Raw genomic sequence first — 27,120 nt, forward strand, 5'->3', positions numbered from 1 at the left:
GTGTTCCTGTACACGTGTTGGCGTCGGGATACCCACCCGTCTACGTGTTTTAGTGTTATCTGATCCACCGCCTCAAATATTTTATTTTCGGTTCCTCTTTTGTCTGCCATTTTCCACCGCTTCGTCTTCCAATAGCAAAACAACACTATGGTGCTGTTTGTTTTTTGGAAAAAACCTCTTCAGACCTCTTATTGCTGCGCGGCGCAGCACACGCGCAACATTTTTCATCTCGCAGCTGTTTGTTTTTCAGAAGTCTTCGGATTAAAAAACCTCTGCGCGTGCTCTTCTTAGCGCAACACTTGTTTTGCCTCTTCTTACCTCTTCCAACCTCTTCTTCTTCTTTTTTTTCTTGATAAAATATTGATTATATATTATTGAAATCTTATTTCACATTTTTTTTCGTTTTTTTTTTGTTTATTCTTGTTGAAATTTTTTTTTCTTTTTTTATATTGAATAATAATAATTTGTTGATGAAATATCATTATTTTATGCTAAAATATCTTTATTTTTAGTTAAAATATCATTATTTTTTGCTGAAATATCATAAATTATTGCCGAAATGTCATACATTATTAAATTTTCGGTATTAAAAAACTATATTCGGATTATAAAATCAGTTTATTTTAATTTTTTAATATCTGCAGCAGTATGTAGATGTTAAAAAACAAACACGTTTCTTATTACAGTCTGCAGCAGTTTGGTCCACCTCTGTACTGCAGAGGTGGTCCGCAGACTTTTTGAATTTTTGCTTCAAAAAAACAAACAACACCTATGACATCCACCGCCTACCAGACGAACCCACCACCGATCCATACGGTGGTCGATTTCATTCTCCATTTTTCATTATTTTCCCCCTTCTTCGTTATGTAAATCGATTGAACCCTCTACTGGCTGGCTTCTTCCTGTTTGCATCGTCGCCTTTGTGTATCTATTGTTCCTTAAATTGATGATTCACCGCCTTAATAGCAGTTTTCCGTCACCGCCTCTGTCGTTCCTGCAAAGGCAGCTGCTTTGGAAGTACCCCTTTTCACCACCGTCCTTCTCTGCTTCTGCCTCGCTTCGGACCTCTCCTGTTCCTGCTTCTCTTCTCCTCTCACTGTCGCTTCCTTCGTACCACCAGACGAACTCATGAACACCGTTATTGCTCCATAAGTCGTATGCACAGGGGATCGATTCCCCTTTTCATCACTTCATGGAGTCGCCGACATGACTTATGACTTCTGTTTGCTTCAGTCCAATGCGTTTCCTTAGATTCAGTTTTTGAAGTGATTGGTTGATGCCCTAATTAGTTAGATTGCTTGAAATTTGGGGGAAAGTAAAGAAATATAAACTATGTAATGTATCTCATCGAATCAAACTGAAAAGTACACATGACTATATATTGTTTATATAATTTCTTCACATTATGCTTAGATAAAAGCAACATTGCCTCCTCTCATTTGATTCCTCATTTTTGTAGCTATGGCGGATGTTGACGATATCATGGTTGTTTCAGGAAATGGGACTACTCCGTCGATCTTCTACAGCGGCACCGGAAGCCGTTGTGCATACGACTCATCTCACCACTCTCACTCAGGAGAAAAAAAGAGGAACGAAAGAGCTGGATTTGATGAACATGACAACTGATCAGAGGATGCAGCAACCTCCCCAAACGGCTTTTCCGGCCTCGATCGGTGGATTGTAGAGACAATCGAGCAGGAGTAGTTACGGAGAGAGTTGTATTTCTACTGGTGATGGTGATGGTGATGGTGGGGGAGGGTCTTATTCATCGAAAAGTTGGGCACAACAAACGGAGGAGAGTTATCAATTGCAGTTGTCTTTGGCGCTACGGCTTTCGTCTGAAGCCATGTGTGCTGATGATCCTAATTTACTAGATCCTGTGACGGAAGAAACCGCAGGGTCGAGGTCATCCGGTTCTACGACTGGTATGGCTTCAACTCAAATTATCATCTATTGTGTTTTAGTTCATGCCTAAGAAAGTCAAAATCCTGTAGCCTCTTTCTTCATCTCCCTTATGAGATACTGCATCTATCCATTTGCTGCCATCAGCGCACCTACATAGTATTTAATACCTAAGGTGAAATGAAATTGTCATGCTGAATATCTCTTCTTATTTGAAAAACATTTGAAACTGCAAGATAGATCATGGGAATGATGACTTATAATTGCATTTTGGCTCTCAAGTTATGATCCATTAGTAGTTTTTTTTTACCACTTATATGACTAGTGTGGTTGATGTGTAAAAGAGTTTTGGGTTGTTTTTTCAGGTTCCTGAGAATGCTATACTATTAAATTTGGGCCCGTTGCGGGCAAATGCAATGCAAGAAAGTGTGTTTATATTTAATTACAACAGGTAAGCATTGTTTTCCTCCATATCTTGCGAAATAAAAGCTTAAAAGGGTAGTTAACAGTGGCATATTGTGGTTTATTTTATGTTAGAAGAGCAAGGAAAGCTTTTATAGATGCATTATTACCTCCTAAAAGCAGTAATGGAAGCCCTGTAATGCCCTTTGAACTTGAGGTTGGTGAATGATGATTGACTGATTTCTCCATGAATAGTTTCAAGTTCACAAGTTTGAACTTGATATTTCAGGTAGTTGAAGCTGCCTTGCATTCACGAATACAAAGATTTGATGATAGACTCATGGAGTTAGACCCACATGTGAGTATGGAAACATAGTGAGTATATGTAATTATCTTTCAGTTTACAGCAAGATCACATTTATAATATATGGGGTTGATGAGAAGCTTTTCCTTTCTGTATGTATGTGTGTATTGTTCAGGTTCAAGCTTTACTTGAGGTTTTGCCAAACAAGTTAACTGCTGACATATTGGAGCAACTTCGTATTAGCAAGCAAACCTTGATATGTATTTACAATTTTACATCACATCAACTTGCCATATATATATATATATATATATATATATATATATATATATATATATATATATATATATATAATTGGAATCTTTTTATGGCATTGAAGGTTGAAATGGGATCGAAAGCTGGGGCACTGAAACAAATGTTGTTTGATATACTGGAGGATTCTCATGAAATACGTCGCATTTGTATAGTGGGCAGAAACTGCATCCTCAGTGGTCAATTCTTCTTTTTTGTCAAGGCATTCAAGCATATGTGAACTGTAGGGATGATCCAACAGTTGGGTAGTTTCATGAGCTTAATGTCATAATGGGGCATCAGAAAAGGGTAATTGGTGCTAGCAATAGTCAGATGGATTGATATTGGACAATCAATTCTTAGCTCTTACATAAAAATGATCCCTGGTAAACTAATCATCCAATTTAAGGTATCGACTTATCCGGCAAATAATTTCTTATTATTTGAGTTTTTGTATTTTTTGTTAGTGTATGTATATTCAAGAGCTACAATAAGGTTTTGGATCATTGTGGTGACCTTTTTGAAAAAACTTTCCATTTATAGCATTCTACACTTTCTAGAATTGGATTACATTGGTATGATTATGCTACAAACAAATGAATGAACATATGTTGATGTATTTTATCGAAAATGCTCATAATTGGTGTTTTATTTACTTTTAAATTCAGAGCTAATATTATTTTTGGATTAAATGCACTTTCTGGGAAGAAAATACAAGCATATGGGTCAGCTACTAGACCTTGGGACTCTGCAAATTCTGAATATTTAATGCGTTACACAGTTAAAAAGAATTACACCATGTATGCTTGGGAACTTGGTAAGTTCAATTATTTGTTACAATTCATGAATTTTTTAATTGAAAATGGTTTTAAGTTGTTGAATTTTTTTAAAGGGAATGAGTTGAGTGGAAGTAGAGTTGGAACAAGAGTATCAGCATCTCAATATGCTTTTTACACAAGACCCTTAGCAAACATAGTTCAATTTTCGTTCATTTACAAATTCTTATTAAAACATTATTTGGATGATATTGTGAAGTATAATGTTGTAACAGGAAGAAATGGAGTAGGATATGTTGTGTAAAATGTTTATTTAGTTGCCTGACTTTTGATACAAACTTGGTAAGAAAAAGTAAAGCGTTGTAAAGTTTGTTGCGATTTCCTGTTTTTAAATAAATGACTATGAAATACCCTCCAACCCCTACAACTCCATCACCCGCAACGCGGGATTCTTCCCTAGTACTATACTATTTTAAAACATATACTTATTCTATAACTTTTTTAAATACACCACTCCAGTCAAAAAAATCAACTTAATATACTTATTAACACTTTGATGTTTGACCTACGCACAGCTGTAATTTCACCATCACATTAACACTACAAAGTAAAGGACTTCCATATCTTCACTAGGTTTGATTGGATACTGAAAGTTGCTAGAATTGAAAGACTATAACCGAAAAATCAACATACTCCACTCTTAGTTGCTGCGACTATATATAATTCTTGATAGTCTTTTTTTTTTTTTTGAACAACTAAACATTATTCCTGGTAATTTGTTCTTTACTTTAAGCTTGTGTTTTTAAAGTAAGATCATGAGAATGAATCAGATTATTTTTACCGGAAAGTCCTTATTCACCTTCTATTTTCGATTAGTTTCTGCAATTTTTCACCATTGCTATCATATCTAAACCTAGTAAGTTCACATATAATCAGATTGTTTTTAGATAAGTAGGTTTTATTCTTATTAACACATATTATGTATATAGAGTGTATGTAACCTATTCAATGGTGTTGAAATTAATTCAGTTAATTCTTAGTTTGAGATTAAGATATATGCAGTAATCAAGTCACTTGATTATGTTAAAATGGCACACAAAACCAAGAAGGGAATCTGAACAGGGGTTACGAGGTACTAGGGGTGTTCGTTTGGATGGATCGGTTCAATCCAATCCAATAAAGTGAATCCAAATTGATTTCGATTTTCAAAACATGGATCCAAATAGTCCAAACTAAATTCAAATCCGATCTGATCCGATCTAATTACAATACGGTTGGATCGGTTTTTATAATTCGGTTTTTCAAAACATTTTAAAATGACATATAATTATAATATTACATAATTTTACACAAACATCAAAAACAAATTATTTAGTTCCGATTTAAAATTTATAAACAATTACTAAAAAGTATATTATAGTTTAATATTTTATAGATAAATAAGTTTTGAGAGAAAGTACATATTAATGTTTTTTATTAGGGGAAACTTTTTGAACCTATTTGAAAAAATAAATTACAAAATTAATAAATAGTTATAGATATATTAAAATTAAATAAATACTCGTAATAAATTGTTATCGGGTTTTTTTAGACTATTCGGTTCTTATTTTATAAATCGAAACCAATCTGAAATCCAAAATAATAATTTGGTTTTGGTGACAACCAACCCAAAAATCCTAATATCCAAACCAAATAGTCCAATCCAAATTATCTAATTGGACAATTCGGTTTTAAAGTGAATAACCCTAACAGGGACAAAAACTTGACAATAAAATTACTTTACTCTTGAAGAATAAAAACTTCAAAGTGGATAGAATAATGAATAGGGAGGAACACTATACTAATATTGTCCCATATTTTTTGTAATATCCAATAAATTGCTCTGATTTTAATGTAGTCCAATTAGTACTGATTACGCTTTTCATACCATACAGGATTTTCACTATTATATTAAATTTTACATGTTGGGATGAATATCTTTTACACCTGATCCTTACAAAAAGATGGACAAGTCTTGGATGGTAACTAATAGAAACAAAAAGCCTTACATAGAAGGAGTTGAAACATTTTTGGATTATGCAGTTCGCGATTTGAAGATCTCGATGAATATGGACCCACTAGATTCCAAAATAAAAATAAAAATTCCATGTTTTTGTATTAATTGTGTAAACCACATAAGTCTTCATGTGTCAAAAGTAGATCATTACTTATTCAGATATGGAATCGATCATAACTATACCAAATGGATTAAGCATGGAGAAAAAGAGGACCAACCAAGAAATGTTGCATTAAAGACAACTATTAAATGAACAAAACATACTTTGATGGAACCATGAATTTCGCAATAGGAATTCCAACAGATGTCGAATACACAATAGAGATGGTTGAAGCCACTGAAGAAACTTTCGTAGAAAACCATGTCAAATTTCAAAAACTAATTGAAGATGCTGAAAAGCCACTATACAAAGGATGTCCTGACTTCACAAAGTTGTCTGCAGTTGTACAACTCCTAAACTTGAAGAGTAAGTATGGAGTTTCAGATGAGTGCTTTACTGAAACATTAGTTTTTATAAAGAAGATGTTACCTGAAGGTAATGATATGTTGAGTAGTACCTTTGAAGCTACGAAAGCAATGAAAGCAGTGGGTTCTGCGTATACAAATATACATGCATGTATCAACAACTGCATTCTTTACAGGAACGAGTACAAAGAAGCGGAAGTATGTCCTACTTGTGGGAAATCAAGATGGAAGGTTGATGAGAAAGAAAAAAATATATATGAAAATATCCTAGCAAAATTACCATGGTATTTTTTCCATTATTTCGAGAACGAAACGACTATTTCAATCAAAGAAAATAGCACAAAATATAAAATGGCATGCCACCGATAGAACACATGATGATGTTTTACGTCACCCAGCGGATTCAGCGGCATGGGCTGCCATAGATAACATATATCTTGATTTGCTAATGATCCAAGAAATCTACAACTAGGCATTTTGCCTGACGGGGTAGACGTGAATAAAGGAAATAATAATCATAGTGTACGACCGGTTTTAACTGTGATTTACAACCTTCCACCATAGTTGTGTACGAAAATAAAGTTTATCATGCTTTCGTTATTGATATCGGAAATGCCAGGAAACGATATTGAAGTTTTTTTAGCACCTTTGATCGATGATTTACAATTGTTATTCGACGTTGGAGTCGAAACATATGATACATCTGCAGATGAGATGTTTACTCTACATATAGTTGTGTTATGGACGATAAATGATTACATGCTCTTGGTACACTATGTGGTTTTCCTTACAGCGGATATAAAGTTTGTGTAGTGTGTATGGAATAAACGCATTGTATTATACTTCCTAAATCAAAGAAGCAGAGCTATGTTGTTCACCGACGATATCTACCATATAATTATCCTTTCAGAAGTCACAGAAATTCATTCAATAAAGATAAATAGATCACAACTGCTCTAGACCCTATGAGAGGGGAAGAAATATTTAACAATGTCAAATATGTTATATATAAATGGGGAAAGGGAGCTAATAATAAGGAATCATACATCCATCAAACTTCGACTGGGAGAGGTGGGAAGATAAAAAGAAAAAAGAGAACATCAAAATAAGTGTGTAGTTCAAATGTTATCAACAAAGAAACACATATCAGAAAAAATATAATATATAGTATTAACGTCTTTGGGATTGGCGGTATAATCTTGTCCATCATTGTAAAGATTGTATGCATGTCGAAAAGAATATAGGTGAGAGTCTAGTTGGAACAATGTTAAAAATTGCCAGCAAGATGAAGGACGAGTTACAAGCTCAATTGGATTTTGCAGTTTTGGGATAAAATCAGAGTTACAACCTAATATTGAAGGCAACAAAACCACACTTCCGACAACAAGTTACACATTTACAATAGATGAAAAACCATGTTTTGTGAAACACTATACAACTTAAGGGTTCCTCAAGGGTATTGTTCTAATTTTTCTAGTTTGATGAGTCTAAAGGATAGGAAGCTTATAGGACTTAAATCACATGACCATCACATGCAAGATATTATGTGTCACATTGTGTTTGCTTGAAAAATACTTTCATCCATCCTTTTTTGATGTTACAGTTCATTTAACGGTGCACCTGATTAGGGAAGTAAAATTATGTGTTCAAGTATGCTTTCAATGGATGTATCCATTCGAAAGGTGTGTGAAGGTTATTAAGGGGCACATGTGGAATAAAAATAAACCAGAAGGTTGCATTGCTGAAGAGAATATTGTAGATGAGACGATTGAGTTTTTAACAAATTCTAAAATAAACAAGAGTAATGTTGGTATTCCAACTGAAAAGCATAACAATTTTAGAAATCGGAATGATGAATGCAACATTTCTCTTAGGGATGGCAATCTAGTATCAGCATGTAGACCGGTTCAAGTTTCTCCAGAATTCTTCATCAAAGCACATTTCTATGTAATGCAAAATACAACTGAAGTTGTACCATATATTAAGTAAGTAATATTTAAATGTATGTACTTCTTTTAAAATTTTATAGTATTATATATCTACTATTATACTAATCAATGTATTTACATGCGACACATGTCTTTTCTGAAAAACCAACACCCTTTAAAGCGATATGCATGGCTACAGACTGAGCAAAGTAAAACGTTTGGTCAATGGTTAGCAGAGAAGGTATATTATTTTCATACTGAAGTTATTTTTTCTTTGTTGTATATGAGTTGAAGCTCATCCTTGTAATATGATTCAGGTTGAAAAAGAGTTATCGGTGTAAAAAGAAAGTATATTAGAGACCGTTAGGTGGATATCACATGGACTAAACACCAATGTACTGAAATATGATGCATATGACATCAATGGATATACATTTCATACAAAATGTCGTGAAGGTAAAGGTCACTAGAATATCGGGGTTATTGTAGTGGCAACTGAAACACATATTTCTAAAGAAGTTGTATCCTATCACCAAAAATCTTATTATGAGGTTTTACAAGAGATATGGGTATTAGATTATCATTTTAGAAAATTCCTCTTTTCATGTGTGACTGGGTTGACAATAAAAACGGGGTCAAGAAGGATCCTTTTGTGTACACATTGGTTGAACTTGGTAGGTTATGCCATAAAGATGATCCATTCATATTGACCTCACAAGCACGACATGTATTTTACATTACATACCAACTAAATAAAAAAAATGTCAATTGCCTTTATGACACATCCCAAAAATTACAGAGATGTGTGTGACAATATGGACGAAGAGTTTAGTACTGTACTTTTTCCTCACAATGAGAATAAATTGCCACGTGTAAATCCACTTGAATTGTGTAAAGAATCACGAAATGATTATTTTCGGGCTGACTGTCCGGGTATAGTTGTACGTAAGGTATATATTTCTCATTCACATTGTAATGCTTTTATATATATATATATATATATATATATATATATATATATATATATATATATATATATATATATATATATATTTCAATCGTGAACATCCCATGATTTGCATGTGTATAAGTAATATTTTTGCTACATTTTTTTCAGTCTAATGATTTCAATTTTTCTACCAGGCACACGAGAATCCATGATCCTGTTGTTTTAACAAGGAATTATAAGCATTCTGTTAATTTTTGATAATTTTAATTCTATTTAATGAATTTTTGGTCAAAAATACTTATTTAGGTCATTTTTGTCAAGTGAACTTGTAAAAAAGTAAAAAATTCAATATTTTAGACATTTAAAACTTAGCTTTATAGGTAAAAAGTTTAGCTTTTGGATCTTTTTTTTTTCATTTTACAGTTTAGGTCCATTTTTGGTAGGTTGGTCAAAATGACCAAAATGGAGAATTTGCACATTATATTCACCTTAATCATAGACAAATTATACTTTAGGTATTCAAAATTTCACATTACAGCTCTAAATTAACGTGTTTGGATCGTGTTGGTCATTTTGACAATTTAAGTCTTTTTTGGCATTTTGTTCAAAATGACCATTTGGCTCATTTTGGTAGGTTCATCTGGTAAAACAGAAAAAATCAGTATTTTGGACGTTTAAAACTTAGCTTTACGGATTAAAAGTTTAGCTTTTGGATCATTTTGATCATTTTGACAATTTAGGTCCATTTTTGGCAAGTTTGACAAAAAGACCAAAATGATTAATTTAGTCATTATATTCAGATTAATCATAGACAGCATATACTTTACGTATCCAACGTTTTCACATTACAGACCCAAATTAAGGTGTTTGGACCGTGTTGGTCATTTTAATATTTTAAGTCTTTTTTTGGCGTTTTGTTCAAAATGACCATTTAGCCCATTTTGGTAGGTTCATCTGGTAAAACGTGAAATATTTAGTAATTAAGATATTTGAAACATGATATTACATGTATAAAGTTTAGCTTTTGGATCCTTCTGGTTATTTTGACCATTTAGGTCCATTTTTTGCATGTTGGTCAAAATGACCAAAATGGACAATTTGCACATTATATGGAGCTTAACGAAAACAAAATTAGAATTTTGGTTATTTTAAACTTCTCATTTCTAAAGTTTCATTTTCAGATCAGTTTTGTTATTTTGACTATTTAGGTCAATTTTTTGCATGTTCATCAAAATGACCATTGTGGTCATTTTTATCGGTATGATCAGCTGCTAAAACAGAAATAAAAATATTATTTTTCTCATTTTCAACTTTGTATTTAAAGGTTTTTCTCATTTATCGTTTATACTGGTAAATTAAAGATTTGCCCTTGTGCCTATGCAGGTTTTCACAGCCCTAGCAACCTCCTTCCACATACACTTCAGCCTCTCAACATTAAAGGTCATAACTTGTGTTTTTGATCTGAGGCTCTAAACCCGAAAGTTAGGTTCCTGAATGAGAAAAAAGGTTACTTGAAAATTTGTTAGAAGTGCATGCTAGTTTCTACCGGTTCTCCCATGAAATAAGTGTCAATTGGTTGGTGTTTATTAATTAGAATTAGAACTCATTTGTCTCACTGGTGTTTTGGCACAACATTGACAATAATACCCTTATTTCCACACTATTCTTTTTAAAAAAATGGTGGATTAATGATGTAGAGCTCTAATTATAAGATTGTAGTTTATTTTTCTCTCTTTATAATTATACTATTCCCAATTCTTTGCTGGCATTTTAATTTGATATAATTTAGTTTCCATTCAAATTCTATGAATTTATATTATTTTATTTCGTCTATGATCAATTAAACATTGATTATTAATGGCAAAGAAAGTACTTATGGTCATATGTTTTTTTTATCATAACGAAATATTAATTTTTAGACACACTAAAAAATAGAAAATTGACAATATAATACTTATATACATAAGTTTTAATTTCTTTTATCATGAAAATTCTTCATTTTCGACACAAATAAGAATTAAACCGTAACCATGAAATAGTAATAGTCATATGTTTCTTCTTTTTTCACGACGATTGTTTACTTTTAGTCACACATAAAATTTAGACCGTAACCGTACAACATTTGTAGCCCTCGCTTATTCTTTTTCACGAAAACGTGGTCATAGAATACTAAAGGTCACATGTATTCTTTATGATTATTACTATTTTTTTTACTTATAATCTACTATGAAATGAATAAATGTCCACAAAATAATTTGATAGTTACCATTAAATACTTACAATCAATTTTTTGCTTTAATGATGACTATGTTTTACTTTTAGACATACACCAAATCATAAAAAGTAATAATAAATGACTATAATATATTTATACTTACACTTTTTTTTTCTTTTATCATGACAAATATTTATTTTTAGACACACATAATAAAATAAACATGATCATAAAATACTTATAGTTATTTGTTTTGTTGCTCTCACTCAGTGTATAATAAATGATACCGTATGGACACACAAATAATTAATGTGGTCATATATTACCTTTTAGCTACATTACAGTCAAATGTCAATATTTGTTCCATAATACAGCCACATATACATTTGCTTAGTATGGCCATATAATAATCTATCGTCTCTTATAAAAACCATCACAAATATTTTCCATATATCTTACAAATTTATGGCGGATGATGACATTTTGTTACATTATTCAAGTGTGGCTAATAACTGTTACATTCGTTATGTTTAAGTGTGTCTAAAGGTTTCAACTATATTACTAATGGTCACGTAATACAACTTAAAATGTCGCTAAAAGAATGGCAGGATTTTAACAATAATCTTTAGATACAATTTTAGCCAAAAGTATGGCCAGACGGTTTTAGCAAAAGTGTGACCATATGTCATTTTTGTACTAGTATTATTTTTGTTAATAATCATATTACTTAATAAATACTTGGTTAGTATTTACTTGATATAAGGTGTGATCCTATAGGATGATATGTTATTTACAAATATTATTTCATAATGATTCTGGAGCATAATGATCTTTCACAAACCGTTTTGTGGTGAATTTAAGTTCGGAAATTGACATTCTGGAGCATAATGATCTTTCACAAACCATTTTGAAACTCAAGCTCTGTATTTCTTTAGTTCTTTCTTTCTTTGTAACTACATCCTTTACTTGTTGATCTTTCTCTATGGTCTCCTCCGCGTTGGTTTTTTCCATATTATCCATTTCCCCATAGATGTTGGTGTTAGTTGCTCTTGGATTGTTTATTTACAATATTAAATGTTGTTTTCCCATTTTATTGGTACTTCCTAAAATAAGAGATGTTTATTATTGATTTTGTTGTTGATCATAATGTTTTGGGATTGAATTTTTTTTTTGCTATTATTTTACCTCACCCCCTCAAACAAGTATCATAAATATAATGAAATGATAAAACAATATATAAATTATTACTCAACGAATAATTTTAAATACAATGTAATGATAAACCATATGAACGTGATTACATGAGAAATCTTGGCTCTAGAACAACAAGAAATACCCTATGAAGGTTACTCCAGTCCCAGCTAGAATAAATGGTGAATAGACATAACTGGAAGCAGCAGCTGAAGGTGTTACGGTGGGACGGCTCCCTTGATTGGTAGTGGGTATTCCAGAATCCACACTGGTAGATGGTGGTGATAAGTCAGATTGTGGTGCCAATGTAGGTGTTGTTTTTGATTCAGGTGCAGAGGTTGGTGTGATCGTCTCTGGTACGGTAGAAGTACTTCCTGGAGATGGAGATGGAGCTGGCCCAATCCATTTAAAAACAAGCAACAAGTATTATATAGCCTATCTCAGTACCATTTTATAACGATTCTGAATCTGAATGGGTTGATACACAAGCCTAAAAGAAGCCATTCAAGAGAACATTGAAATGATTATTACCTGCCGAAGGAATAGGAGCAGCTGCAAATTTTGAAATGAACACATAAATGGTAAGAAAAAATCACAGACAAATTCTTCTTACGCAAACGATACTTTTGTTGAAAAGAAAACAACTTTGTATCAATCTACCAACCTTTACACTGAAGAGGCACACCCGGCATGCGGCAGGCACGGGGCAGAGAGATGGCAAGGGTCTGGTTGATGGGAATTTGGAAGGGTACGCTGCCTGTAACAATTAGGCAGAGACAATCTGTGCCACTACTTGTGATGGATTTGAGAGAATTGCAGCAATCGGAGGTCGGTGTAGAACTTCCGTTTGTGGTGCTATTGGTTATGAAGTTCAAACATGGAGTAAAGGTAGTTATCATCGATGGGGTGCATGGAGTGTTAATTTGACTGTAAACAGGTACCACCACACAACATAATGCCACAGCTAAGGTCACAACTAACCATCGGAAAGCCATATTTAGGATCAAGTTTTGATTTGTACCTGGAGATGGCTGAAGCAGGTTGTATTGATAGGGTCAAGGAAAACAAAGAAATTTATAGATGGAAGAATTTTGAACTGAGTGAGAAGGTGGTTATGTAGTTCAACTAACTTCAACAATTCTGTGTCTTTAATGATCAAAGCTTTTGACTTTTTTATTACATGGATTTTGCAACTGGAGAATTGGGCGAATTAAATTATTGGTTCGTTAGATTTGGTAAGCCACCTAAAACCGGTAATTTATTTAAAAAACAAAACTAAATAAATCTTACGGATCATAATAGGATCATGCCTTATAATTTTTATAAAGCCAATGTCGTGTTCTGACCAAAACTCCAAAACTTCAAAATAAAATCATATAAACTTTCAAATTACAAAACTCACAAATAAAACAAAGTGTTTTTGAAAGTCAAAAATTTAGTTCATATTGATTTTCCAAATAATATTATAGAAGTCAACTTTTCTATTGCAAAAATCAGTTGTTAATTTGGTGAAGAAATTCTATTAGGCGAAAATCAATGAAAAATGAAAACAAGCAACCATGTGTTCACATCATGCACAAAAGATGAGAAGAAAAAGTAATACCAAGTAATTTTGATGTAAGAAAATTTATATGCAGCCTGCCATATTTTGAAGTCATAGTTTCATACAAAGGTGTAATCATTGTTTAAGTACAAGAAAAAAAATAGATTCACAATTCACAGTCGTACAAACAGGCCACACAAGGAAATAATAGGGCTGTTTCTAATATTATACTTGAATTACATAGTACTAGGGGTGAGCATTTGGACCGAACCGGCGCTTGGACCGGACCGGTTATGGAGAATATTGTGGACTATGGACCGGACCGGATGAGTTGTCTCCGTGTCCGTGTCCGGGTCCGGGTCCGGGTCCGGGTTTTCCGGTTCTTGGACCCGTTTGGACCGGTACAACTTTAATTGCATAGAGTACAAGTCGTTAAAATAAGTTTTTAGGTTTGATACAATACAACTTGTAAAACTGATTATGTTTCCATTTCATGCATAACTAATCTACCTTGATGTTTGGTATCAGAGCATCCGGGTTGTGATATTAGCTCGTTGGGATCATTTTATCAAGTAATTAATCATGTCTTCGGTAAAATACGATATTCCACTACTGGATCGTAACACCCGATTTCCGTTGTGGCAAGTAAACATGAGAGACATTCTCATTCAGATGGATTTACACAAGGCGCTATTGGGTTTCAATAAGATGCCTGATACATGGACCGAAGAAGAAAAGGAGATGAAAGATCTGAAGGCTTTATCCCAGATTCGTTTGCACTTGTCAAACGATGTTTTGCAAGATGTTCTAAAAGAAACGTCAGCGGCTTCTTTATGGCTAAAGTTGGAGCAACTGTTGATGACCAAGAGCTTACCAAACAAGTTGCATTTGAAGCAACGGTTGTTCAATCTCGAGATGATTGAAGGAGACTCTTTAGCTGAACATATATCCACATTTAAAGAGTTAGTAAATAACTTAGAGAATATGGATGTTCAGTATGAAGATGAAGACTTGGCTCTATTCTTACTATCGTCGTTGCCAGAATCCTATAGCCATTTTCGTGATACTATTATCTATAGCCGTGACACTCTAGTTTTAGATGAAGTCTATACAACTTTGGATTCAAAAGAGAAGATGAAGCATATTACTGGTGGTGGTTCAAGTGATGCTAAAGCCGAAGGTTTGAATGCCAGAGGAAGAACAACAGAGAGAAATAGAACTTCTCAATCTTCCAACATAACCAGATCCAAGTCAAAAGGCAAACGAAAGTTTTGCAACTATTGTCACAAGAAGGGACATGTGCTTGAAGAATGCTTCAAGTTGAAGAACAAAGAAAAAGAGAAGACGACAACAAATGGTAAACAAGCTAGCACTTCGGGTGAAGCCGATCTAGCTGAGGTCGAAGGTATTGGAGAACTTTTGACAGTTTATTCAGATAAACTGGATTCCACTGGTGATTGGATACTCGACTCTGGTTGTACTTTTCATATGTGTCACAACAAAAGTTGGTTTTACACATTTGAAAAGGTTAACCAGGGCTATGTGTTGATGGGTAACAATACTACATGTCCAGTTCTTGGACATGGTTCAGTCAGGATCCGTATGTTTGACGGAGTTATTCGAACCATGGGGGATGTTAGATATGTTCCTGACCTCAGAAGAAACTTGTTATCTCTCAGTTCCTTTGACAAAAAGGGATACGAGTTTGCTGGTAAAGGTGGAGTTCTCAGGGTATTCAAAGACGGTTCCGACAAACTGAGAGCCGAACGAAAAACCTCAGATCTTTACTTTCTTGACGGGCAAACAATTTCGAGTGATGATGCTGTTGTGTCAAAGTCTTTTTCTGATCCAGATCAGTCCCGTCTTTGGCACCTTCGACTCGGCCATATGAGTTTTCAAGGCATGTCAGAATTGAGTCGAAGAGGTTTACTTGGTCAACAAAAGATTGTTGATTTGGATTTCTGTGAAGACTGTGTATATGGCAAGGCAAAACGAGTGAGGTTTGCAAGTGGTATCCATACAACGAAAGGACCACTTGATTATGTTCACTCGGATTTGTGGGGACCGGCTCGAGTTCCTTCAAAAGGTGGAGCTATTTATATGCTCACTATTATTGATGATTTCTCCAGGAAGGTGTGGTCTTTCTTCTTAAAAAATAAAGGAGACGTTTTCTCTACCTTCAGAAATTGGAAAGTTCAGGTTGAAAAGCAATCAGGTCTTGTGTTAAAGTATCTTCGTACGGATAATGGACTTGAGTTTTGCTCAGAAGAGTTTAATGTCTATTGTCAAAAGGAAGGCATTACTCGACATCGCACAGTAGTCCATTCACCTCAACAAAATGGTGTAGCTGAAAGGATGAATCGCACCATTATGGAGAAGGTCCGGTGTATGCTTTCTAATTCCAAATTGCCAAAGTCTTTTTGGGCGGAGGCTGCTTCGACTGCTTGCTATGTTATCAACCGATCACCGTCATGAGCAATCGAGAAGAAAACTCCGTTTGAATTATGGTCCGGTGAACTTGCAAATTATTCAGATTTAAAACCATTCGGATGTCCAACGTATGCACGAGTTGACAATGGGAAGCTAGAACCAAGAGCAATCAAATGCGTTTTTCTTGGGTACAATCAAGGTGTAAAGGGTTACAAGTTATGGAGCTTTGATTTGAAGAAAATTATCATCTCAAGAGATGTTACTTTTGATGAGTCTGCTATAATTCAACCAGTTGCTGACTCTTCTAAAAGAACAGATGCATCAGATGTATCATCCGAAGCAAATAAAGAGAATGCTCAAATGGAGGTGGAGCTTCCTACTTCACCTACTACTAATCAGAGTACAAATCAGCATCAAGATTCTTCTTCGTCAGATGAGCATGTTGTTGGTGAAGATTCAACACCTTCACAACCACAAGCTACTACTCCAAGCATTGCAAGAGATAGACCGAGAAGACAGATTATTCCTCCGAAGAGGTATGCTGAATCTGATTTGGTTGCCTATGCTTTTATTGTTGCTGATAATATTGAGTCTGCAACGGAGCCTGCAAATTATGACGAGGCTATCAAATCTGAAGACTCAAATGATTGGATGCTCGCTATGCAAAATGAGATGGAATCCTTGCAGCGAAACAGTACTTGGAATTTAGTTCCTATTCCGAAAGGGAAGAGACCAGTTAAATGCAAGTGGGTCTACAAGCTCAAGGAACCTGTCAACCCAAATGATAAACCAAGATACAAAGCTCGGTTAGTAGCTAAAGGCTACAGTCAGATTCCTGGTATTGATTACACTGACATTTATTCCCCAGTTGTCAAACATACTTCCATGCGTGTGTTGTTGGGGTTGGTTGCTTCTAACGATTTTGAGTTAGAACAACTTGATGTCACTACAGCTTTCCTAAATGGTGAGCTTGAGGAAGAGATTTTTATGCAACAACCTGAAGGTTTTGTAGTTCCTGGAAAGGAGAACTACGTATGCAAGTTGAACAAATCTCTTTATGGCCTCAAGCAGTCTCCTAGACAATGGTACAAGAGGTTCGATTCTTTCATGACCAGTCACAAATTCAGCAGGTGCACCTATGATAGCTGCGTTTATTTTAAGAAAGGTGACAATGGTTCAAAGATCTACTTACTCTTGTACGTGGATGACATGTTGATTGCAGCGAAAGATATGAAGGAGATTCAAAAGTTAAAAGACCAGTTGAAAGCTGAATTTGAAATGAAGGACTTAGGAGCTGCAAAAAAAGATTTTAGGTATGGAAATTATTCGTGACAGGAAGTCTAGGATCTTGCATCTTTCTCAGAAAAATTATATTGAGAAAGTCCTAAGACGCTTCAGTATGCACGAAGCAAAGTCTGTCAACACACCTTTTGCAGCTCATTTCAAGCTATCATCCGCTTTGAGTCCTACTAATGAGACTGATATGGCTTACATGACACGTGTTCCATACTCTAGTGCTGTTGGATCTTTGATGTATGCTATGATCTGCACGCGCCCTGATTTGGCTTATGCTGTTAGCATGGTTAGTAGATACATGGCGAACCCGGGGAAAGAACACTGGAAAGCAGTACAGTGGATTTTTCGTTATTTACGTGGTACGTCTTCTATGTGTTTACGTTTTGGTAAATCTAACACTGGGGTGTTCGGATATGTTGATTCAGATTATGGCAAAGATTTGGATAAACGAAGATCAATTACAGGATATGTGTTTACTCTAAATGGTTGTGCTGTTAGTTGGAAAGCCCAGTTACAGTCTACAGTTGCCCTGTCTTCTACCGAGGCAGAGTACATGGCGATTACAGAAGCAGTTAAGGAAGATATCTGGTTGAAGGGGTTATTTGGAGAACTCGATGATAGAATAAAGGTGACCACAGTTTTCTGTGACAACCAGAGTGCTATCTTCTTGAGTAAAGATCAAATGTTTCATGACCGAACTAAGCATATTGATATTCGTTATCATTTTGTGCGGGATATCATTGAAAAAGGCGATTGTGTTGTGGACAAGATTCATACAGATTATAATCCCGCTGATATGTTCACTAAAAGTCTTCCTATAGCCAAGTTCAAATTATGTTTGGACATGGTGGGTGTTTCTGATCGCAGTTGAGCCTGAAGGCTCGTAGGTGGAGGAAGTATTATTTATTTTTCGGAAACAATTTTTCTCTATATAATTTTGCAGGTTCTTATGGAAGTTTTAGAGTTTGATGAGCTATAGGTTTTGACTAATCGTAAAGCATGACTTGCTTAATTTTGATGTCAAGGTGGAGATTGTGGAAAATGTTGCCTCCAAAATTAGCAAGTGGCAAATAGTTCAGGGGTTATTTCTATAACTTATCATTTACTATTCATAGTTTGACTATGAATAGTAATATAAGTGTGAAATGTTTGAAAATGAGAATGGACGGTAATATGGATTGGCAACTTGTTTGGTAAATATTAGGCGCATGCTTTTTGGGTCAACAATGGAGGCGCAGTATAAACAAGTCAAATTAGAAGGCGCAGCAATTTTTGGACGAAAAACTCTTTTTTCTTTTCCTTTCATATTACATTCCCTTTGGCTATAAATAGCCTAAGCCATTTTCATCATAAACACACGAACCAAAATCAAAGTATATATAGAAAAGCATTAAATATATATACTTATACACCACCGTATATTTTAGCTCTCTCACTCTATTTGTAATCTCTTTCATAATCCCTGTAAACACTGCAAATTATAGTGAATTGTTTCTCGGCTTCCTCCGCCCGTGGTTTTTTCCCGATTTGGGTTTCCACGTAAATTCCTGTGTCTCTATTCTATTTATTTTATTCGTATTACGTTGTGATTATTACACTTTGATAATTTTTGATCCCATTCCGCATTGAGCTAATATTATTTAAGTCAATTTGGATCCGTCGTATTTTACAACAATGTTATAATATTATAAGTTGCAAAATTAATTTTGCAAATAAAATCAACTAACATATAAATCAAGTTCACCAATATCTCTTTCATATGATTTATCTATCAAGTATACATATAATTCAGAATTATAGTATAAAATGATAGTTAAAAAGTTGAAATATTTCAGCTTTGACAGCTCAACTTTGAAAGACTGCAACTCACTGAATATAATATCAAAATCAACAAAATTATAGTCTAAATTTATCTACAAACTGTAAACTAAATGTTGGAAAAAACCTCAGGTCAATCCGACTTAAAACGAATGAGTTATGGTTGTTTAAAAAGTTTCACAGATTACAAAATTTTAAAAAACTTGCTGAAAAGCTGAAAATTTTCAGCTTTGATAGCTCAACTTTGAAAGACTATAACTCATTGAATATAATACCACAATCAACAAAATTATAGTCTAAATTCATCTACAAACTGTAAATTAAACGTTAGAAAAAACCGCGTGTCAATCCGACTTAAAATGAATGAGTTATGGTTGTTTAAAAATTTTCACAGATTACAAAATTTTAAAAATGTTGCTGAAAAGCTGAAATTTTTCAGCTTTGATAGCTCAACTTTGAAAGTCTGTAACTCATTGAATACTATACCAAAATCAACAAAACTATAGTCTAAATTCATCTACAAACTGTAAGTTAAACGTTGGAAAAAACCGCGTGTCAATCCAATTTAAAACGAATGAGTTATGGTTGTTTAAAAATTTTCACATATTACAATTTTTTTTTAAATCGGGTCCAACCGGTTCTAAACCCGGTAAAAACCGGACCGGACCGGGAAAAAACCGAACCAGACCGGAATGGATTCCTAGAACCGAGAACCGGCCCGGGGGTCCAAAAAACGGTCTGGTCCACCGGTCCAAATGCTCACCCCTACATAGTACTCATAGGAAATAACATATAGGGCGTTAAAAATGTGAACTCTTGGGAGAGGTTGCATATGTTAATTTAATGAGTTGTTTACAAAGAGCCAACTTTTCAAGGTCTCACATTTGTGGCTAGAAAAAAATGTGATTCTAAGACTTTTTCTTGTTGAGCCTTCAAAAGATATGAGATGTGAGGTTCACGATTCATGAGTACTTTACATTTCATTGGAAGCTTGTAATACTTGTTTTTCATAACAAGTATTATTGTGTCAGAATGGCTAGGATTTAGTGGAAGAAAGTGATAGATTTTAGTGGAAGAAAGTGATAGATTACTCTCTAAAGTTCGTAATTTTTGTTGTGTCAACTTGTAATGGATTTGTTCCACTACTACAAAAAGGTAAAAAGGATCCGGTTAAATATTGTAATGAAATCTAATAGATCCCGGTTTTACAACCGGGTCTTATTAAGCTATTACAACCCAGTTACCTTATATTAAACCAAGTTTTATTCATGGAAGACAATGCGTTCTATATGACAACAGAGCCCGGTTCTCAACCATACAACCGGGTTTTATCATGCAAGTCAAAAATAGATCTTGTTCGATCATATAGCCTAGTTCTGTTTTATGCAACCAGTCTTTTTTACTTATTGTTTTATATTTTTCTGTTAAATCTATAAACCCAATACCAAGATAATTACTGTTACATTTCAAATTTTGCACTTAATATACCCAAATAAAGAAATCTTTTTATTAATTTCCGATGAATTTTTACATATTTACATCCACTAACACTAGAATCCAACCTGAACAAGATGTTCACATATATACCCATTTTAACATCAATCTCATTGCCACAACCATCAATTTGTTCATGTTGCTCACTTGAATCACCCCAATATATATGAGCCGTCCAAACTAGATGTGCACCCGAAGACACATATGCTTCTTGTTGATAAATGTCTATCAAGCTTATCGACACCTACCGAGAGAAAATAGAGCATACTTAAACAAAATGTGAATGAAAATGTGCTTTTACATAGAAACAAAAAATATCAAAAATACATACATTGCAACCCTTAGTATCTTAGTCTTCGAACCTGATCATCTTAGGTATGCGTACATCACTTCCTAATTGTTTATCACATTCAACATAATATCAGTAATAACAAAAGAAAAGAGATCAGTCAGATTCTTACAAATTTTCAACGCTCAATCTTCTCATGTCATTCCAGTTCCTTTTCAAAATTCCATCTATCAACTTTCTGCACGACCTTTCCTCAGTTCCTACAATAAAAATAGTCACCATGATGTGTATACGACTCCATGTCTATAACGACTTATGGGGCATAAAGTATAAGTTGGATGTTAGATAAATAGAAATGAAAAAAGAATGGAGAAATTAAAAATGGAAAAGTAAGCAAACATTGGAAAATACTTTCAACTGCATAGAAAATGGGAGAAGGATGGTATATTGAACAACTAAACCAACATGCGAATAAGGGAAAAAATAACTAAACCATTATTGGACTGAAAATATAAGTAGGATGTTATACAAAGAAACAACACCAATAATTAAATTGAAAAACAAAAGTTACACCAACAAATATATTGAAAAAGTAAAAAATTGTAGATGAAAGTAGAATGCTATACTAGATACGACTGAAAATGGAAGTGTTATGAAAAAAAATACTTTCAGGAACCTTGTCCAAGGATTGTTGGTAAGAAACTACAGATAAAGCCTGTCACACCCCCAAACCAAGGATGGCGGAAATGTCCGAGGGTGGAGGACTTCATGTATAGTATCATAACAACAATTATAATAGTAATTCAAGCAAACACAACCAACATATATATAATTGAAAAAGTTACATCATTGTATGAATTACATGTTTACGAATCAATTACAATATGTTGACAAAATATGAAATAGTAGACGCCTTAGCGTCCCATCCTCAAAAGCACTTGGTTACCTGTTTAATGATTTCCTGAGGATACAAGTTGTTTGAAAAAGTGTCAACACAAAGGTTGGTGAGTTCATAAGCTTTTGTTTGGTATTATTAAAAGCCTTTCGTTTGTAAAAGTAGTATTTGTTTTAGAAAAATCCAATATTTTCCTTAAAATGTATATGTAGTCTTAAATCCAAAGACCGAAATGTATAAGTAACTTTTCTTACTTATAATAAATAATGTAAGTTTAAATCGACATAAACTCGTTTAATTTTAATGAAGTTCCCGTAAATTCCAATATTCATTAATACTTTATGTGAGTTTATTAAAGCCTTTTCTTGTAAAAGTAGTGTTCGTTCCAGAAAATCCAATATTTTCCTTAAAGTGTAAATGTAGTCTTAAAACCCAAAGACCGAAATGTACAAGTAGTGTTCGTTCCTTATAGTAAAACAATGCAAGTTTAAATCGACATAAACTCGTTTGATTTTAGTGAAATCCCCGTAAATTCTATGTTTGTTAATACCACATGTGAGTTATTATAACTATGCTATGACCTAGTTGGCCTGAAACGACGTTCTTCAGGCGTCGGAAATGTTATGACATTTGTCACCCCAGACCTGTCGGTCTAGCTGTTGCATGCAGCTAAGGTGTGGGTTTGTCAGACCCAATATAGATATATACACAAGTATCACGCTCTCCCTCGAGGAGACTCTAGTTATAATACATGACTTATTTGTAAATTGAATCGAATGTCTCACTGAAGTCATTAACGAATTTACGTGTAGTGTAATGAAAACTTGGTACCATATGGCCGTACCTTGGTTAATGAAAATATCCTTTGTATAAATGTACCCTTTTTAAATGTATGTGTTATGTAATGTTTCATAAAGTCATTAACGGAATTACGTGTTATGAAAACTTGGTACCGTATGGCCGTACCTTGCTTAATGAAAATATCCTTTGTATAAATGTACCCTTTTTAAATGTATGTATTATGTAATGTATCATAAAGTCATTAACGGAATTTCGTGTTATGAAAACTTGGTACCGTATGGCCGTACCTTGCTTAGAAAATATCCTTTGTATAAATGTACCCTTTTTAAATGTATGTATTATGTAATGTATCATAAACTATACCTATTATAGTTTATCAACCAAGGGTAGTACGTAGTAATGTATGCAAACTATATTCAAAATAGTTTATTAAATGTTTGAATGTATCGGTTGTACTTTGATTATAATCACTTGTTATTCTTTATATTTTATATGTCCAAATCTATTTGTAAACTGATGTGTGTCTAAATATTAAGATAAAATGTCATATATTGCAATAACATATAATCACATAAAGATATACACATTGCTCAACATGTTACAAGGTGAAATGAAATTGACAGCAACTTTTTGTTGTATACAGTTTCTGTTACTGTTCTTAGAAAATTTATAGAAAAATCATCAAAGCTCTAAATCCAAATCCGCAAATTCTGAGAGTTTGGAATATGAGTCTAGTTTGTTCGTAAATTTTATCATGATTTTTAGTGATCTCTAACAGAGGTGAAAATGTTCATAATCACAGACTGGTCCGGGTTTGCCTTTGAAATGATAGGCAGTTTTGTAAAAATCACCATAAATTGTAGAAAAATCATATGGAGGTGTGCAAGTAGCCATTTTAAAGCTAAGAGTTTGAACTACTTGCACCTGGAACAGTTTTGAAAACTAAAATATTTAAGTTGACCAAAACAGTCCGTGATCGAAGTTCATCTTTTCTGATGTAATCTGATAGAAAAATTTTAATTGTGTTCTTGATGATTTTACTTGTATTCCCCCCTTAAAACTTAAGAAAAACATGTAAATGTAGGGGTATGAACTCACCTTATGTGATTTCAGTAGATGAAAGTGAGATAGAGGAAGTGTTCAACCCAAGAACACTAAGAAGATGTCTTGATGATTCGAGAATCTAACACCGAATAAGATGGAATTTGTGTAAGATATCAATGATTTGAGTAGAATGGAGTTTAATAATTATGTGAATGATGAAGATACTTACTAATTGAAGAAAGAAATCCCTGGAGAAAGCCTTGAAGTTCTTGAAGTTGAGAGAAAAGATGAGAGAATTTTGGAGAGTGTTCTTGGTTGCTAAGTGTAGAATGAAAGGGCTTTTAAGGAGAATGAGGAGAGAGGACCAATCCTCCAGCTCTTAGAACGTGGGAAGAGCTGGAGATAGGGTGTAAAGGTCCCCCAAGGAGACAAGGGGTGGTTGGAAAGAATGGCTGATCATAGAGTGAGGTGGTGGTGGCTTGCTTTTGTCATAAAATAAGGAAAAGCAAATATTCCCTCAATAATTAGTCCAACCACCAATTCTTTTAATACATTTTTATAAAAACCCTGGAGATTTATATATTTTGGGGCCTTAGTTTATAAAATAAAGTTTTGGGTGAAAATCCCACGTTAAAATAATGAAAAACGGAGTTAAAACGAAGTCGTAGTCGAAAAACCGGTAAAAAGGGGCCGTCTGCGAGACCTCTCGCATGGGCTGTCTGAGAGGCTTCTCATGCGAGGCTTCTGTCCTGAGAGGCTTCTAATGAGAGGCTTCGGTCCTGAGAGGCTTCTCATGAGAGGCTTCGGTCCTGAGAGGCTTCGGTCCTGAGAGGCTTCTCATGAGAGTTTTCGCTTCTAATAGGAGGGTTTTGGTTCCTTAAGGTTATTTTACCCGTTTTTACCCCGTTTCAAGTGGTTTTTGACCCGGTTAAGGGTCGGGATGGCCCGAATGATTACAAAAAGTTAAAGTAACTTTTGAGAGAGATTTGGGAGAGATTTCAAATAGAAAGAGATAGAGTGAAAACGATTTAAAGAGGTTTCGTTTGTGATTAATTTGAGTGTCCGGCTTCACAACGCAAGGTTCGTAAACCCCGTTAAACCGTGTTTTAGTGTCGTACACACTCCCGATGAGTGTGCAATAATTTTTTTATCGTTTTGGTTCAATGTTTACCGCATTTGAGACTTAGGAAATTCAACACACGAACTTTCCAAATAATGTTTCTCTCATTAAAATATTGCATTGTACAGTAATTACATAGTGTAAACCCTAATATACAAGGGTTAATTGAGTCGATTGGTTTGACTTGTTGACTTTGTTTGACTTTGACTTGACTCAATTTTGACGGTTGTCACATCATCCCCCCGTTAGAAGGAATTTCGTCCCGAAATTTGCATTTGACTGGGACATCAAGAGTTTGGGAAAAGATGTGGGTATTTTTGTTTCATTTGATCTTCGCGTTCCCAGGTGAACTCAGGCCCTCGTTTAGCGTTCCAACGGACCTTCACGATGGGAATACGACTTTGTTTCGTTCGTTTGATTTCCCGATCCATGATTTTGACTGGTTCCTCCACGAAGTGGAGATTTTTGTTAACTTCGATTTCGTCGAGTGGTATTACGAGTGTCTCACCAGACAAACACTTCTTTAGGTTCGACACGTGAAATGTGGGATGTACTTTGTCGAGTTCCTGAGGTAATCAAAGTTTGTATGCTACTGGCCCAATCCTAGCAAGGATTTCGAATGGCCCGATGTACCTTGGATTTAGTTTCCCGCGTTTGCCGAATCGTATCATTCCTTTCCAAGGGGAAACGTTTAGTAGTACACGATCACCCACCTGGAATTCCAAGGGTTTGCGTTGTTTGTCTGCGTAACTCTTTTGCCGATCTCGAGACTCTTTTCCCTTATGATTTTAGGGCCAGTGAGGGTGCTATTAGAGACTTGTCCTCTAGCTAGCTGTGTATCCCCCACCTCAACCCAACACAGGGGTGATCTGCATTTACGACCGTAAAGAGCTTCGAATGGAGCGACTTTGATGCTAGTATGATAGCTGTTATTGTAGGAGAATTCGATAAGCGGTAGATGGGTATCCCATGCTTTACCGAAGTCTATCACACAAGCTCTTAACATGTCTTCCAACGTTTGAATGGTTCGTTCGCTCTGTCCGTCGGTTTGTGGGTGGTAGGCCGTACTCATGTCAAGCCTAGTTCCCAAGGATTTTTGTAGAGACTGCCAAAACCGTGAGGTAAATCTACTATCTCTATCGGAGATAATGGATATCGGCACACCATGGAGTCGTACAATCTCTTTGATGTACGTTCTAGTCAGCTTCTCCATCTTGTCGGTTTCTTTTATCGGTAGGAAGTGTGCTGATTTGGTCAATCTGTCTACGATTACCCATATGGTGTCAAGCCCGCCCGATGTCTTAGGCAACTTGGTTATGAAGTCCATGGTTATTCGTTCCCACTTCCACTCAGGTATATCCGGCTGTTGTAATAGCCCGAATGGTTTCTGGTATTCGATTTTGACCTTGGCGCAAGTCAGGCACTTGCTCACATAGGTAGCAATCTCAGCTTTCATGTTCGGCCACCAGTATAATTTCTTGAGGTCCAGATACATCTTATCCGACCCGGGATGGATGGAGTATCGAGTCTTGTGTGCTTCATTCATGACGACGTCTCGGAGTCCACCGAACTTCGGTGTCCAAATCCGGTTCATGATATAACGTGCTCCATCATCCTTGACTTCTAAGTTTTTATCTATTCCCCTTAATGTCTCTCCTGCCACCTTTTCTGGTTTCAAAGCTTCCAGTTGAGCTTCCTTGATTTGTATGGTCAGGTGGGAATGGATTGTCATTGTTAAGGATTTTACTCGGCGGCCCGAGTACTCCTTCCTGCTTAGAGCATCAGCCACTACATTGGTCTTGCCCGGATGATAACGAATTTCACACTCGTAGTCATTCAGCAACTCTACCCATCTCCTCTATCGCATGTTGAGCTCTTTCTGATTGAGGATATGCTGAAGACTTTTGTGAT

General features: G+C 34.8%; 2 protein-coding genes across 9 annotated transcripts; one reads left to right on the plus strand and one right to left on the minus strand.

Moving 5' to 3' along the window:
• The first annotated feature begins 778 nt into the window (after nt 1–778).
• On the plus strand, nt 779–4,053 carry LOC145125539 (magnesium transporter MRS2-11, chloroplastic-like). 8 transcript variants are annotated; one of them, XR_013716039.1, is made up of 9 exons: nt 784–1,364; nt 1,496–1,925; nt 2,268–2,353; nt 2,440–2,521; nt 2,594–2,662; nt 2,784–2,868; nt 2,988–3,308; nt 3,568–3,716; nt 3,792–4,053. XR_013716039.1 is itself a non-coding variant. In XM_079060984.1 (6 exons), the coding sequence occupies exons 2-6, from the start codon at nt 2,319–2,321 to the stop codon at nt 2,990–2,992; spliced, it is 276 nt and encodes a 91-aa protein (XP_078917110.1). In that variant the 5' UTR covers nt 782–1,925; nt 2,268–2,318; the 3' UTR covers nt 2,993–3,461. The 8 variants fall into 8 exon arrangements, 1 of the variants encoding a protein (XP_078917110.1); XR_013716037.1 differs by having other exon boundaries at nt 784–1,334; XR_013716034.1 differs by having other exon boundaries at nt 781–1,925; nt 2,443–2,521.
• An 8,457-nt stretch (nt 4,054–12,510) lies between these two features.
• On the minus strand, nt 12,511–13,526 carry LOC145125162 (non-specific lipid transfer protein GPI-anchored 20-like). The gene is made up of 3 exons (XM_079060655.1): nt 13,144–13,526; nt 13,011–13,031; nt 12,511–12,871 (listed from the first exon to the last, which is right to left on the minus strand). Exons 1-3 carry the CDS (start codon nt 13,472–13,474, stop codon nt 12,606–12,608), a joined length of 618 nt encoding a protein of 205 aa, XP_078916781.1. The 5' UTR covers nt 13,475–13,526; the 3' UTR covers nt 12,511–12,605.
• Nucleotides 13,527–27,120: the final 13,594 nt, after the last annotated feature.

This window comes from Lactuca virosa, chromosome 7, assembly GCF_052849685.1.
Source record: "Lactuca virosa cultivar CGN04683 chromosome 7, Lactuca_virosa_CGN04683_v6, whole genome shotgun sequence".
Classification (NCBI taxonomy): Eukaryota; Viridiplantae; Streptophyta; class Magnoliopsida; order Asterales; family Asteraceae; genus Lactuca; species Lactuca virosa.

Excerpts from the sequence above, each read along its gene's own strand:
- LOC145125539 (XM_079060984.1), top strand. The coding sequence starts at position 2,319 with ATGCAAGAAAGTGTGTTTATATTTAATTACAACAG. Across the intron at positions 2,522-2,593 it reads TAATGCCCTTTGAACTTGAG|GTAGTTGAAGCTGCCTTGCA; the intron begins GTTGGTGAATGA and ends TTGATATTTCAG. Across the intron at positions 2,663-2,783 it reads TCATGGAGTTAGACCCACAT|GTTCAAGCTTTACTTGAGGT; the intron begins GTGAGTATGGAA and ends TGTATTGTTCAG.
- LOC145125162 (XM_079060655.1), bottom strand. The coding sequence starts at position 13,474 with ATGGCTTTCCGATGGTTAGTTGTGACCTTAGCTGTGGCATTATGTTGT. Across the intron at positions 13,032-13,143 it reads TGTGCCTCTTCAGTGTAAAG|CTGCTCCTATTCCTTCGGCA; the intron begins GTTGGTAGATTG and ends CAAAATTTGCAG. Across the intron at positions 12,872-13,010 it reads TGCTCCTATTCCTTCGGCAG|CTCCATCTCCATCTCCAGGA; the intron begins GTAATAATCATT and ends GGATTGGGCCAG.